At 43.8% G+C, this 15,050-nt stretch overlaps 1 protein-coding gene across 3 annotated transcripts in view; it reads right to left on the bottom strand.

Moving 5' to 3' along the window:
- Positions 1 to 318: 318 nt before the first annotated feature.
- Positions 319 to 15,050, bottom strand: part of LOC135518201 (zinc finger FYVE domain-containing protein 16-like) — a 36,839-nt gene continuing 22,107 nt past the window's right edge. For 2 of the 3 annotated variants that reach the window (XM_064943179.1, XM_064943180.1), the window contains exons 5-16: positions 10,284 to 10,460; positions 9,871 to 10,010; positions 9,363 to 9,699; positions 8,835 to 8,990; positions 8,090 to 8,314; positions 5,971 to 6,053; positions 5,016 to 5,120; positions 3,036 to 3,186; positions 2,334 to 2,577; positions 2,119 to 2,224; positions 1,779 to 1,955; positions 319 to 1,578 (exon numbers count right to left, since the gene is read on the bottom strand). In XM_064943179.1, the coding sequence (XP_064799251.1) occupies positions 1,420 to 1,578; positions 1,779 to 1,955; positions 2,119 to 2,224; positions 2,334 to 2,577; positions 3,036 to 3,186; positions 5,016 to 5,120; positions 5,971 to 6,053; positions 8,090 to 8,314; positions 8,835 to 8,990; positions 9,363 to 9,699; positions 9,871 to 10,010; positions 10,284 to 10,460 (2,060 nt within the window). In that variant the 3' untranslated portion in view covers positions 319 to 1,419. The remainder of the gene's footprint in view (positions 1,579 to 1,778; positions 1,956 to 2,118; positions 2,225 to 2,333; positions 2,578 to 3,035; positions 3,187 to 5,015; positions 5,121 to 5,970; positions 6,054 to 8,089; positions 8,315 to 8,834; positions 8,991 to 9,362; positions 9,700 to 9,870; positions 10,011 to 10,283; positions 10,461 to 15,050) is intronic. The other variant, XM_064943181.1, reaches the window with a different exon arrangement.

Raw genomic sequence — 15,050 nt, 5'->3', positions numbered from 1 at the left:
TGCGGTGGAATGAGATATCAGATGTCTCTACTTTAAATTGAAGGATGTTGATGGGGATTTTTTATGTTACTTATTATGTCGACTCTAGAGGGTTTTAAGAGCGCCGCAACACAACAGGATGAGAAATGAAGACATTGTCAATCAACGTCAATCATATGCATCAATAGGAATTTATATAGATCAATGTTACATTAGCACTCACCTTCATCAGTAAGATTGGACCATATCAATAACATCAGTCAGTATAGGTGATATTGTTGAATAACGTGTCTGACTGGTTCAAGGCTTTCTAGGGCAGCTAATAACTGAGGCCAGACAAAACATGAAGGGAAGTTTTAATACCTTTACAGTGTTCCTCATCAGGGGAAACTCTTGTCCATCGTTTTTTTCTGTGCTCCTCAGGCCCCATTTGCAACGACACCTGTGAAAGTGACTCAGCTAGCTAACGTCCTATCAAAAATACGAACATCAATTCCATTTACGTAACGGTACCAAAAAAATAGTACTTTAAGCTTAAAAAAGCTTGATATAATTTCTATAGATTTGGACGAGACCGTGAGGGTTGTCCGAGAATTCCCCACATATAACACACAACTGGAGAGACCACTGGTCTGCTAAACAAGACTCTGCACTCTGCCGATGATGAGAGAAGAAGTTCAAAACGCCATTCTAGAATTTCCTCATTCTAAAATAGCGCTCACATCCTCAAATAACAGTTTATCTAGAAACTTCTACAAAGCACATCAGTGTCTCATGTCATGCTGCTCTTCTCAAGCTTGGCATACAGCTGTCAATCAAGTAACTTCAATATAATGCGTCACTGTTTTACCATGTGGTCATTCTAAATATACAGTAAATAGATGAAAAGAAGAGTAGAGAACAGAAAGCAGTTTGTGTCAGTTGGAAACATTCAACAAAGTGTTCCTTGGCTGGCTGACAGACAGATGCCAGTAAGAAGTCAAGGCAGAGCAGGAAGAGATGAGAAAAGTCAGTTTCAGGAGAGTTCATTCTTTTTGGGATTGTTGTTGTCATTTGTGTTAAGTGTTTGGCCTCGTGGGTTAAAGCAGCATTCATAATGTTTCTCAGACTTAAAGCCATTTCACTGTTCCAGTTTCTCCACTGTCCATCCTGGAACAAAGGCCTACATCTCTATTCTCTAAAGCCTTCAGAGAGAGACTCTGTGGGAATGTCCTGCCATTGGCGGCGTGTGTCTTTAGTTCAGTTATTAGCCACGCCTGATTGGCTGTTTGTGTACTCAGGTTCTGTCAGTTTGTCCAAGGTCCTCTGAGCTCCAGCCATTTACTTTGAGAAAAGACATCCAGGCTGTGTGTGTGTGTGTGTGTGTGTGTGTGTGTGTGTGTGTAATGGCACGTACAGTGTTTAACAGTTTTTGTGTTTCCATGTGCGAGACTATGTGTGTTAGACAATGTGTGTGATGTAGAAGATAAACTCCATGTCCATGGCTGTCTGTGGCACTCTTGCTGAACCTCCATGGATGACGGGGATCAAAGCGCTGTCTAGCTCGTTCATATAGCGCTGGGGTAGGAGCCTGCCTCCTGAACCGGCCTGGTACTCCACCTGACACACACACACACACACACACACACACACACACTTCAGTTAAGATCCTTAATATCCTTACAGTTTTGTTTGGCTCCAGTGGGTCTCGTTTCTAGAATATTAAATCAACCAAATGTTTTTATAGCTCTGTTCACAGATACATTTGTCACAAAGTGATACCCTTTCATAGCATTACAGTGTGTTAGTACATTAGTTACCATGTCAGTGTGTGTAGAGACTCTGAGGGCGAGGGAGTTGATGCCGCTGGCTGAGAGGACAGAGAGGTGAGGGGTCAGAGCACTACAGCTGGCCACAGCCATCTCCCTGTGGAACACACTGCAGGACTGCAGCACCGCAGACAGGGACATGTCTGGACTCTTCAGCCAGTAGAACACCTGGAGGGAGAGACAGACAGAAGGATGGCGTTCGACAGGTATAGACAGACAGGTTTGAGTGACTGAATGTGTGTGTTTACAAGTGTGTGTTTCAGAGAGATGTGACTCAGAAGGTGAACAGAACTCCATGTCTGTATGTATGACCTGTGTGTTTGTGTCCTACCTCAGTACACCTGATGGTGCGTCCGTCCGACTCAAATTCTGTGTCCTGCTGCATCCTCACACTGTGGACCCCCTCCAGAGGTTTCCTGTCTACACCACTGGTCACACTACAGGGACATACACACATAAATTCATGAATTGACCAATCATGCAGGGAGAAGATGCCCATTATGTGTATATGAGTCTGTATGTTTTGGTGTGTATCATATCCCTTACCCAGCGTTGACGGGGGAACTCCAGTCAATCCAGCGGACGGTGACATTATCCCGGAGATCCCCTCCGTCAGCCTTGCCACAGGGGATGTGGAAGTCAGTCTGCCCCCTCAGGGCGGCACGCAGGGCCTCCATGGTCTCTGGGGGGATCTGAACCATCAGGCCGTCCTCCACGATGCTCGACTTGGCGATGAAGCCTGACGAGGCCTTCAGGGCCCCGTTGAACACCACGAAGCTGGCCCCTGTCACTATAGAATAACACAATAATACACTGGTTAGAATAACAGAATATCATAGATAAAATCCCAGCAGATTTAACGATTTAGTTTGAATTCTGGTTTGGTACTGATAAAAGACAGACACAAATCAAGTATATTCTTTCATTTAATTACAAATAATATGTTTTAACAAACAGAATGACAAGCAAGGACTACTTAATGTTTCAACTAGTCAAGACCACAATTCCAAAAGAAACACCTGCTTCATATGTGGGACGTATTCATTATCCACCAAATAGAAGAAAAAAAAAAACACTGACTGAAACAGGGGTGGGCTACATGTCGTTGTCCAATAAGAAACATTCTGTATCATTTTCTGTTGCAAAACAATTTAGATTTTGCTCTAATGAACACAACCCTGGTTTCTGAAGCAAAAGAAACAAACAGTTTATTCTGACCTCTAGTGGGCAATCTGGGTTGTTACTGACCTGTGCGTGTCTTGCCAGGCTGGCTGTTGGCCTGGGTCTGATAGGTGCCCTCGTTGTTCTGGAAACAGACCAGGTGGGAGTCAGCCTCTGGGCTGAACCCGGCACCCACACTGATCACATGCTCGTTAGACGCATTCACAACCTTCAGCATCTGGAAATCACGCACATATACACTACCGGTCAAAAGTTATAAAACACTGTTATTCTACAATGTATAGGTGAATACATCAAAACTATGAAATAACCAAAAAAGTTTTAAATCATTCAAAATATATTTTATATTTGAGATTCTTCAAATAGCCACCCTTTGCCTTGATATCAGCTTTGCAGACTCTTGGCATTCTGTAAACCAGCTTCACCTGGAATGCATTTCCACTAGTCTTGAAGAAGTTCCCACATATGCTGAGGACTTGTTGGCTGCTTTTCCTTAACTCTGTGGTCCGACTCATCCCAAAACATCTCAATTTGGTTGAGGTCGGGGGGATTGTGGAGGCCAGGTCATCTATTGCAGCACTCCATTTAAAACAAATGTTTATTTTATTTAACTAGGCAAGTCAGTTAAGTACAAATTCTTATTTTCAATGACGGCCTAGGAACAGTGGGTTAATAACTGCCTTGTTCAGGGGCAGAACGACAGATTTTTACTTTGTAAGCTCGGGGATTCAACCTCCAACCTTTCGGTTACTAGTCCAATACTTAACCACTAGGCTACCTGCCGCCATCGCTCTCCTTCTTGGTAAAATAGCCCTTACACAACCTGGGTCAGTGTTGGGTCATTGCCTTGTTGAAAAACAAATGATAGTGGGACCAAGCTCAAACCAAATGGGATGGCGTATCACTGCAGAATTCTGTGGAAGCCATACTGGTTAAGTGTGCCTTGAATGATAAATAAATCACAGTGTCCCCAGCAAAGTACCCACACACTATAACAACTCCTCCTCCATACTTTGCGGTGGGAAATACACGTGGAAAACATCTGTCCACCCACACCTCATCTCACAAAGACACGGCAGTTGGAACCAAAAATCTCCACCGGTCTAATGTACATTGCTTGTCTTTCTTGTCCCAAGCAAGTCTCTTCTTCTTATTGGTGTCCTTTAGTAGTGGTTTCTTTTCAGCAATTCGACCATGAAGGCCTGATTCACACAGTCTCCTCTGAACAGCTGATGTTGAGATGTGTCTGTTACTTGAACTCTGTGAAGCATTTATTTGGGCATCAATTTCTGAGGCTGGTAACTCTAATGAACGTATCCTCTGCACCAGAGGTAACTGGGTCTTCCATTCCTGTGGCGGTCCTCAAAAGACCCAGTTTCATCATAGCGCTTGATGGTTTTTGCAACTGCACTTTAAGAAACTATCAAAGTTCTTGACATTTTCCATTTTGACTGACCTTCATGTCTTAAAGTAATGATGGACTGTCATTTCTCTTTGCTTACTTGAGCTGTTCTTGCCATAATATGCACTTTGTCTTTTACCAAATAGGGCTATCTTCTGTATACCCCCCCCCCCTGAGTGGAGGCAGTCGGCTTTTCTGAAACTATTTAAACATAATTGTTTAAAACAAGGACTTTTTTTGTTTCAAAGTAGCCTATCCAAATTCCAACCATAAGATTTATGGAATTATTATATTATTATATACTTCCTCAAATGACATTCAAAACAGTATTTATCATGTTTTATTGGGTTTGAAATCAACTTTCTCCAGCATCTAAAAGGCACAACCCTTGTCATATTCACAACCCTTGTCATATTCACAACCCTTGTCATATTCACAACCCATGTCATATTCACAACCCATGCTAGTTGTTGCATCTTTAGATCTTCCCCTCTCAACATTTCTAAAAGAGATGTTCATCTCTGTCACATAGGCTATGGAACTGCTCGCATCATGTGCGCTGTTTAGAATGGTGTTTTCCTGGGAACCCTGACACACACACACACACACACACACACACACACACACACACACACTGGTCTTACCAGAGGGAAGCTGCTCTTGGGAATGTCGATGTAGCTGTGGCCCATCTCCATGTGGATCCTCAGACCCTCCACAGCAGGCAGACTGTACTGGTAGTTCCTCAGGTCCTGTGAATGATCAAAACACACAGGTCACCGGTTTATTTGGGGACATTAATAGTATGTGGCCTACACTACTCTTTAAAGTCATTATTGGACAGAAATTACACACTGTGTGTGAGAGAGAGAGAGAGAGAGAGAGAGAGACGTTCGTTCGTTCATGTGTTCTGAAGGCAGCAAACCTAACTGCTGTACCACCTGAGACCACTAAAGGCTCCCCTCTCCTTCCACCAGACAACAGCTGGCAGGGAACCAAACTACTGCAGTATGTTCTCCCATCTGAGACCTGATCTAGCTCTGTGTGTCATTTCGGTCCTCTGTCTCTAATTTTATTTTATTTATTTATTTCACCTTTATTTAACCAGGTAGGTTAGTTGAGAACAAGTTCTCATTTACAACTGGAACCTGGCCAAGATAAAGCAAAGCAGTGCGACACAAACAACAACACAGAGTTACACATGGAATAAACAAACATACAGTCAATAATACAATAGAAAAAGTCTATATACAGTGTGTGCTAATGAGGTAGGATAAGAGAGGTAAGGCAATAAATAGGCCATAGTGGTGAAATAATTACAATATAGCAATATTGGCTGGCCTCCTGCAGGAAAACACACTGCACAGCATACGACTCAGTGATCATCACCGACGATCAGCGAGACGGGTCTTAACTTCACATCAGGGCTCGAGACCTACATTTACTGCCTGGCTTCAGTGTGATGTGAATGGTTATTATCAATGTTTTAGAGTGATCAAATTGCTAAAAGAAAAGGAAATACTCTAAAATACACGAGATTTTCAATAAGACACTCCAGCTATTCTTTATAACCATGTGTGTGTGTGTGTTTTCAGTACTTACAGCCAACAGGTTCATGATGGTGTGTCCTGTCTCTCTGAACACGGTTTCTCTGAAGCGGACGCTGACCAGAGTGCTGGGATACACTGCAAAAAAACCCAAAGGTCATTAGAATCAGGCTCCACATTCATCTAAACAGTTGTTATAATAATTTCATTATTATTTCACCATGTCATTACTGTAAGTTATGGGCACGTGTGTAGAGTGAAAGCAGTGATGATCGCAGTAGCCTCCAGTCTACAGCAGATATCTAGGACTTGATCAAGTTCAAAAGTTTGAAACAGCTATCAAAACAGATTTGACTTTGAAAACCAGTCAAAGTGAATAGCCTTCTAAAACGAATTACCATGAACACCACATGACCAAATGTGGACACCTGCTTGTCGAACATCTCATTCCAAAATCATGGGCATTAATATGGAGTTGGTCCCCCTTTGCTGCTATAACAGCCTCCACTCTTCTGGGAAGGCTTTCTACTAGATGTTGAAACATTGCTGTGGGGACTTGCTTCCATTCAGCAACAAGAGCATTAGTGAGGTTGGGCACTGATGTTGGGCGATTAGGCCTGGCTCACAGTCGGTGTTCCAATTCATCCCAAATGTGTTTGATTGTGTTGAGGTCAGGGCTCTGTCAAGGCCAGTCAAGTTCTTCCACACAGATCTCGACAAACCATTTCTGTATGGACCTCGCTTTGTGCACGGGGGCATTGTCATGCAGAAACAGAAAAGGGCCTTACCTAAACTGTTGCCACAATGTTGAAATCACAGAATTGTCTAGAATGTTATTCTAAGCAGTAGCGTTAAGATTTCCCTTCACTGGAACTAAGGGGCCTAGCCCAAACCATGAAAAACAGCCCCAGACCATTATTCCTCATCCACCAAACTTTACAGTTGGCACTATGTGTTGGGGCAGGTAGCATTCTCCTGGCATCCACCAAACCCAGATTCGTCCTTCGGGCTGCCAGATGGTGAAGCGTGATTGATCACTCCAGAGAATGCGTTTCCACTGCTCCAGAGTCCAATGGCGGCGAGCTTTACACCACTCCAGACGATGTTTGGTGATTTTAGGCTTGTGTACGGCTGCTCGGCCACGGAAAACAAATTTCGTGAAGCTCCCGACGAACAGTTTTTCGGCTGACGTTGCTTCTTGTGCTTCCAGAGGCCGTTTGGAACTCGGTAGTGAGTTTTGCAACCGAGGACAGAGGATTTTTACACGCTACGCGCTTCAGCACTCGGCGGCCCCGTTCTGTGAGCTTGTGTGGCCTACAACTTCTCGGCTGAGCCGCTGTTGCTCCTAGACAATTCAACATCACCATAACAGCACTTACAGTTGACCGGGGTAGCTCTAGCAGGGCAGAAATTTGACCAACTGACTTGTTGGAAAGGTGGCATCCTATGATGGTGCCACGTTCAAATTCACTGAGCTCTTCGGTAAGGCCATTCTAATGTCAATGGAGAGTGCATGGCTGTGTGCTAGATTTTATACACCTTGTCAGCAATGGGTGTGGCTGAAATAGCCAAATCCACTCATTTGAAGGGGCGTCCACATACTTTTGTATGTAAAGTGTACACTGAGTGTACAAAACATTAAGGAGACCTTCCTAATATTTAATTGCACCCCCCCCCCCCTTTTGCATTCACGACAGATTCAATGTGTCTGGGCATGGACTCTACAAGGTGTTGAAAGCGTACTACAGGGATGCTGGCCCATGTTGACTCCAATGCTTCCAACAGTTGTGTCAAGTTGGCTGGACGTCCTTTGGGTGTGGACCATTATTGATACACTATTGATACATTATTGAAACTGTTGAGCGTGAAAAACCCAGCAGCGTTGCAATTCTTGATACTAACCAGTGCGCCTGGCACCTACTACCATACCCCGTTCAAAAGCACTTCAATATTTTGTCTTTGAATGGAACACATACACAATCCATGTCTCAGTTGTCTCAAGGCAGTTGTCTCCCCTTCATCTACACTGATTGAACAAGTGGCATCAATAGCTTTCACCTGGATTCACCTGATCAGTCTAAGTGTTGGAAAGAGCAGGTGTTCATAACGTTTTGTATACTCAGTGTATTTATTTCCACTGAACTTAGACAGGCTAGTAACTGTTGGGGGCTCACCACTGTGTTCTGCTCCCAGCCGTAGCAGCAGTCTGAGGGGGAACACCTTGGCCCAGGGCACCTCCAGCCTCTGGATGAGCAGACCACAGAGGAAGGGCTGTGGGGGCAGACAGAGGCCCTCCAGGGGCTGGAAGGTAGGGGAGTAAAACAGCACGCCGCCGTGCTCCTTACTCCCCAGGAAACTACCTGTGAATGCCACGTTGCCCAGCTCCTCTACATACTTCCCTGGAGGTGAGGAGGGAGAGACACATAGTGGGCAGTGTGTGTGTGTGGCTTTCTAGGTGTCCTGGTAGATGGAGTGGTGTGACAGAGTGCGTGTGTGTGTATGTGTGTGTGTCCTGGTATGTGTGTTACCTCTCTGTGCGTCCTGGTAGATGGAGTGGCGTGACAGAGTGCGTGTGTGTGTATGTGTGTGTGTGTGTGTGGGTGTCCTGGTATGTGTGTTACCTCTCTGTGCGTCCTGGTAGATGGAGAGGCGTGACAGAGTGCGTATGTGTGTGTGTGTGTCCTGGTATGTGTGTTACCTCTCTGTGCGTCCTGGTAGATGGAGAGGCGTATGTGTGTGTGTGTGTGTGTCCTGGTATGTGTGTTACCTCTCTGTGCGTCCTGGTAGATGGAGAGGCGTATGTGTGTGTGTGTGTGTGTCCTGGTATGTGTGTTACCTCTCTGTGCGTCCTGGTAGATGGAGAGGCGTGACAGAGTGCGTATGTGTGTGTGTGTGTGTGTGTCCTGGTATGTGTGTTACCTCTCTGTGCGTCCTGGTAGATGGAGAGGTAGAGTGTGAACAGGTCTTTGGGCAGAGCCCTCTCCTCTGGCAGAACCTCCAGGATGAACACCACCTCCCTCTGTCCCACAGTCTGTAGACCACTGGAGCCCAGACACCAGCACTTCCTACAGCAGTCTACAGCACAGTAGACATACACACAGTGAGGATACACAGACAAATACAGACACACATTGCCTGCAAAACACCTATGACCACAATCTGATAAAAATAGAGATACACACAGGATACACATTTGTTTTTAGAATGGGCCTAGGGGTACATCTCAATACTCTCTCCTAGTCACCTTTCCTTTAATAATAACTGATCTGAAAGAATTGGACAGGTGAAAGCTAGCCCCCAGTAGGCATCGGGTAGGCTACATTGTTTCACTTGTCCTGTCTTTACAGATCAGTGCAGAAGAAGGAAAGGAGACAAGAGGAAGACACTTCACATTATTGAGATGTACCCCAGGAGGAATAGGAGAGTAGAGATGGGTGTTCAACTCACAGGTGACCAGTTTGATGTTGACCAGCAGGTTTGCGTTGAGGACAAAGGTCAAAGGTCGCGGCCCTCCCTCCTCCAATAGGAGAAGGATCTGGCAGGGGGCGGGGCGCTCCTCCACCAATAGATCCCCTCCTTCCTCCTCTCCGGTGGTGATGAGTAGAGGTGGCAAGCCCTCCTCATCCTCTGGCAGCAGACTGGGGCTCCTCTCTACACAGCCCCCCACCCCACACAGCAGGCTGTAGTCCCAGGGTCCTGCCACTGGGGGGCGCACCACCTCGACTGAGGCCGACACACCCCCCTCCGACACCGCTGCAGAGCCAGGGGACACTCTGCTGCCAGCCTGGAGGACACAGACGGATAAGATATGGATGAATACACGTATTAACAGACAGAAAGAGAGATACATGTATGTATGTGTCCAGGTTACATGTGTATGTGCTCTTTATGTGTGTTTCTGTGTGGGGTCTAGCCACATACGTGTGTCACAGTGTGTGTGTATGATGCCTCTTACCGTAGGTGGGTCAGGTGTGACAGGGCTGGACTCCTGGGAGCCCCTCCTGCCAGTCACAGAGAGCCTGGTGGTGTTGGCCACCTCTCCATTGGGCAGGATGCCATCTGCAAACCACACACGCTTCTGCTCACGAGGACAACCTGACACATCCACCACACAGGGACAGGAACTTCTGTCACTTTCCCTTTCATTTAAACTGTTGTTTAGATTAGAGTGTCAAAATTTATATAAATGTGAAACAAACAGAAAATAAAACAAGAAATAGAAAATCAGAATAAAAAATAAAAAATGTAATCATAACCAAACTGTGGCTGAATAAGCTATTCTATGGAGAGCACCCGGATGTTTATGCTTTTGGGACTACTGTTACACAACTAGCGACTACAACGGCCCATGTAGGGTTGCATACGTACCGTCGCTGCCAGGGTTTTTGAGCACGGAGACAGGCACCATGACGGTGGGCGGAGGGGAGTTGAGGGTGCCTGCAGCCTGGGCCTGCTGCAGGGGGGGGATGGTGCTGCAGTACTCTGACGGGACGTTGGGGTTGGGGCTCGGACCTGGCGGACTCCTCATACGCTCCAGCGCCTGGGCTAGAGGGGAGAGACAGGTAGGTACAGTCATGGCCATAAGTTTTGAGAATGACACAAATATTAATTTTCACAAAGTCTGCTGCCTCAGTTTGTTTGATGGCAATTTACATATACACCAGAATGTTATGAAAAGTGATCAAATGAATTGCAAAGTCCCTCTTTGCCATGAAAATGAACTGAATCCCCCAAAAACATTTCCACTGCATTTCAGCCCTGCCACAAAAGGACCAGCTAACATCATGTCAGTGACGCTCTCCTTTACACAGGTGTGAGTGTTGACGAGGACAAGGCTGGAGATCACTCTGTCATGCTGATAGAGTTTGAATAACAGACTGGAAGCTTCAAAAGAAGGGTGGTGCTTGGAATCATTGTTCTTCCTCTGTCAATGATGGTTACCTGCAATACTTATTTTCCACCATAATTTGCAAATAAAATCATTAAAAATCCTACAATGTGATTTTCTGGATTATTTTTCTCATTTTGTCTGTCATAGTTGAAGTGTACCTATGATGAAAATTACAGGCCTCACATCTTTTTAAGTGGAAGAACTTGCACAGGTGAGAAGGTGAGATATAGAGAGGGTGAGATATAGAGAGAGAGAGGTTGATCTATATAGAGAGGGTGAGACATATATATAGGGAGAATGTGAGATACAGAGAGGGTGAGATATATATAGAGAGAGGGTGAGATATATATATATATATATAGAGAGAGGGTGAGCTATATAGAGAGGGTGAGATATATATATAGAGAAAGGGTGAGCTATATAGAGAGGATGATATATATATATAGTGAGAGGGTGAGCTATATAGAGAGAGAGAGGGTGAGATATATATATAGGGAGAAGGTGAGATATAGAGAGGGTGAGCTATATATATAGAGAGGGTGAGCTATATAGAGAGGGTGATATATATATAGAGAGAGGGTGAGCTATATAGAGAGAGAGGGTGAGATATATAGAGAAAGAGGGTGAGGTATATAGAGAAAGAGGGTGAGGTATATAGAGAAAGAGGGTGAGGTATATAGAGAAAGAGGGTGAGATATATAGAGAAAGAGGGTGAGATATATATATAGGGAGAAGGTGAGATATAGAGAGGGTGAGATGCATAGAGAGGGTGAGATATATATATATAGAGAAGGTGAGATATAGAGAGGGTGAGATATATATATATATATATATATATATATATATATATATATATAGAGGGTGAGATATATATAGAGAGAGGGTGAGCTATATAGAGAGGGTGAGTTATAGAGAAAAAGAGGGTGAGCTATATAGAGAGGGTGAGATATAGAGAGAAAGAGGGTGAGATATATACACTGCTCAAAAAAAGAAAGGGAACACTAAAATAACACTTCCTAGATCTGAATGAATTAAATATTCTTACTGGCCTGTCTCCTGGTAGCGCTTCAATGCTCTGGACACTACGCTGACAGACACAGCAAACCTTCTTGCCACAGCTCGCATTGATGTTCCATCCTGGATGAGCTGCACTATCTGAGCCACTTGTGTGGGTTGTAGACTCCGTCTCATGCTACCACTAGAGTGAAAGCACCGCCAGCATTCAAAAGTGACCAAAAGAACAGCCAGGAAGCATAAAAACTGCCTATGATTTCCACCTGTTGTCTATTCCATTTGCACAACAGCATGTGAAATTTATTGTCAATCAGTGTTCAGTGTTGCTTCCTAAGTGGACAGTTTGATTTCACAGAAGTGTGACTGACTTGGAGTTACATTGTGTTGTTTAAGTGTTCCCTTTATTTTATGAGCAGTGTATATAGAGAGAGAGGGTGAGATATAGAGAGGGTGAGATATATATAGAGGGAGGGTGAGATATAGAGAGGGTGAGATATATATAGAGAGAGGGTGAGATATAGAGAGGGTGAGATATAGAGAGGGTGAGATATAGAGAGAGAGGGTGAGATAGAGAGAGAGGGTGAGATATAGAGAGAGGGTGAGATATAGAGAGAGAGGGTGAGATATAGAGAGGGTGAGATATAGAGAGGGAGAGGGTGAGATATAGAGAGGGTGAGATATATATAGAGAGAGGGTGAGATATATATAGAGAGGGTGAGCTATAGAGAGGGTGAGATATAGAGAGGGTGAGATATAGAGGGTGAAATATAGAGAGGGTGAGATATAGAGAGGGTGAAATATAGAGAGGGTGAGATATAGAGAGGGTGAGATATAGAGAGAGAGGGTGAGATATAGAGAGGGTGAGATATAGAGAGGGTGATATATAAAGAGGGTGAGATATAGAGAGGGTGAGATATAGAGAGAGAGAGAGAGAGAGGGTGAGATATAGAGAGGGTGAGATATAGAGGGAGAGAGGCTGAGATTTGAGAGGGTGAGATATAGAGAAAGAGGGTGAGATATAGAGAGGGTGAGATATAGAGAAGGTGAGATAGAGATAAAGAGGGTGAGATATAGAGATAAAGAGGGTGAGATATAGAGAGGGTGAGATATATATACAGTGCCTTGCGAAAGTATTCGGCCCCCTTGAACATTGCGACCTTTTGCCACATTTAAGGCTTCAAATATAAAGATATAAAACTGTATTTTTTTGTGAAGAATCAACAACAAGTGGGACACAATCATGACGTGGAACGACATTTTTATTGGATATTTCAAACTTTTTTAACAAATCAAAAACTGAAAAATTGGGCGTGCAAAATTATTCAGCCCCCTTAAGTTAATACTTTGTAGCGCCAGCTTTTGCTGCGATTACAGCTGTAAGTCGCTTGGGGTATGTCTCTATCAGTTTTGCACATCGAGAGACTGACATTTTTTCCCATTCCTCCTTGCAAAACAGCTCGTACTCAGTGAGGTTGGATGGAGAGCATTTGTGAACAGCAGTTTTCAGTTCTTTCCACAGATTCTCGATTGGATTCAGGTCTGGACTTTGACTTGGCCATTCTAACACCTGGATATGTTTATTTTTGAACCATTCCATTGTAGATTTTGCTTTATGTTTTGGATCATTGTCTTGTTGGAAGACAAATCTCCGTCCCAGTTTCAGGTCTTTTGCAGACTCCATCAGGTTTTCTTCCAGAATGGTCCTGTATTTGGCTCCATCCATCTTCCCATCAATTTTAACCATCTTCCCTGTCCCTGCTGAAGAAAAGCAGGCCCAAACCATGATGCTGCCACCACCATGTTTGACAGTGGGGATGGTGTGTTCAGAGTGATGAGCTGTGTTGCTTTTACGTCAAACATAACGTTTTGCATTGTTGCCAAAAAGTTCAATTTTGGTTTCATCTGACCAGAGCACCTTCTTCCACATGTTTGGTGTGTCTCCCAGGTGGCTTGTGGCAAACTTTAAACAACACTTTTTATGGATATCTTTAAGAAATGGCTTTCTTCTTGCCACTCTTCCATAAAGGCCAGATTTGTGCAATATACGACTGATTGAGTCTCCCACCTCAGCTGTAGATCTCTGCAGTTCATCCAGAGTGATCATGGGCCTCTTGGCTGCATCTCTGATCAGTCTTCTCCTTGTATGAGCTGAAAGTTTAGAGGGACGGCCAGGTCTTGGTAGATTTGCAGTGGTCTGATACTCCTTCCATTTCAATATTATCGCTTGCACAGTGCTCTTTGGGATGTTTAAAGCTTGGGAAATCTTTTTGTATCCAAATCCGGCTTTAAACTTCTTCACAACAGTATCTCGGACCTGCCTGGTGTGTTCCTTGTTCTTCATGATGCTCTGCGCTTTTAAAGGACCTCTGAGACTATCACAGTGCAGGTGCATTTATACGGAGACTTGATTACACACAGGTGGATTGTATTTATCATCATTAGTCATTTAGGTCAACATTGGATCATTCAGAGATCCTCACTGAACTTCTGGAGAGAGTTTGCTGCACTGAAAGTAAAGGGGCTGAATCATTTTGCACGTCCAATTTTTCAGTTTTTGATTTGTTAAAAAAGTTTGAAATATCCAATAAATGTCGTTCCACTTCATGATTGTGTCCCACTTGTTGTTGATTCTTCACAAAACAAAAAAATACAGTTTTATATCTTTATGTTTGAAGCCTGAAATGTGGCAAAAGGTCGCAAAGTTCAAGGGGGCAGAATACTTTCTATATCTATCTATCTATCTATCTATCTATCTATCTATCTATCTATCTATCTATCTATCTATCTATACAGATATATATATATTATATATATAGATATATATAGAATACCTTCTATATCTATACATATATATATATATATAGAATACCTTCTATATCTATCTATCTATATATATATATATATATATATATATATATATATATATATATATATATATATATATAGAGAGAGAGAGAGAGAGAGAGAGAGAGAGAGAGAGAGAGAGAAAGAGAGAGAGAGAGAGAGAGAGAGAGAGAGAGAGAGAGAGAGAGAGAGAGAAAGTAGAGGAGTTGATTCAAGGAAAGTGAGTGATGACCTAATGGGGGGAGGAGAGAAGTGCTGACTGGGCTCTGGACTGCATTATAGTGATGTAACGTCATATGATCTTTATCAACCTGGTTGGACTGGCCCGAGCTAACAGTCTGTCAGGCTACCTGTACAACACACAAACACACATAGGGACACACATA

Source organism: Oncorhynchus masou, chromosome 28 (assembly GCF_036934945.1).
Source record: "Oncorhynchus masou masou isolate Uvic2021 chromosome 28, UVic_Omas_1.1, whole genome shotgun sequence".
NCBI classification, from domain to species: domain Eukaryota; kingdom Metazoa; phylum Chordata; class Actinopteri; order Salmoniformes; family Salmonidae; genus Oncorhynchus; species Oncorhynchus masou.
This window is presented reverse-complemented; position numbering and strand designations above follow the sequence as displayed.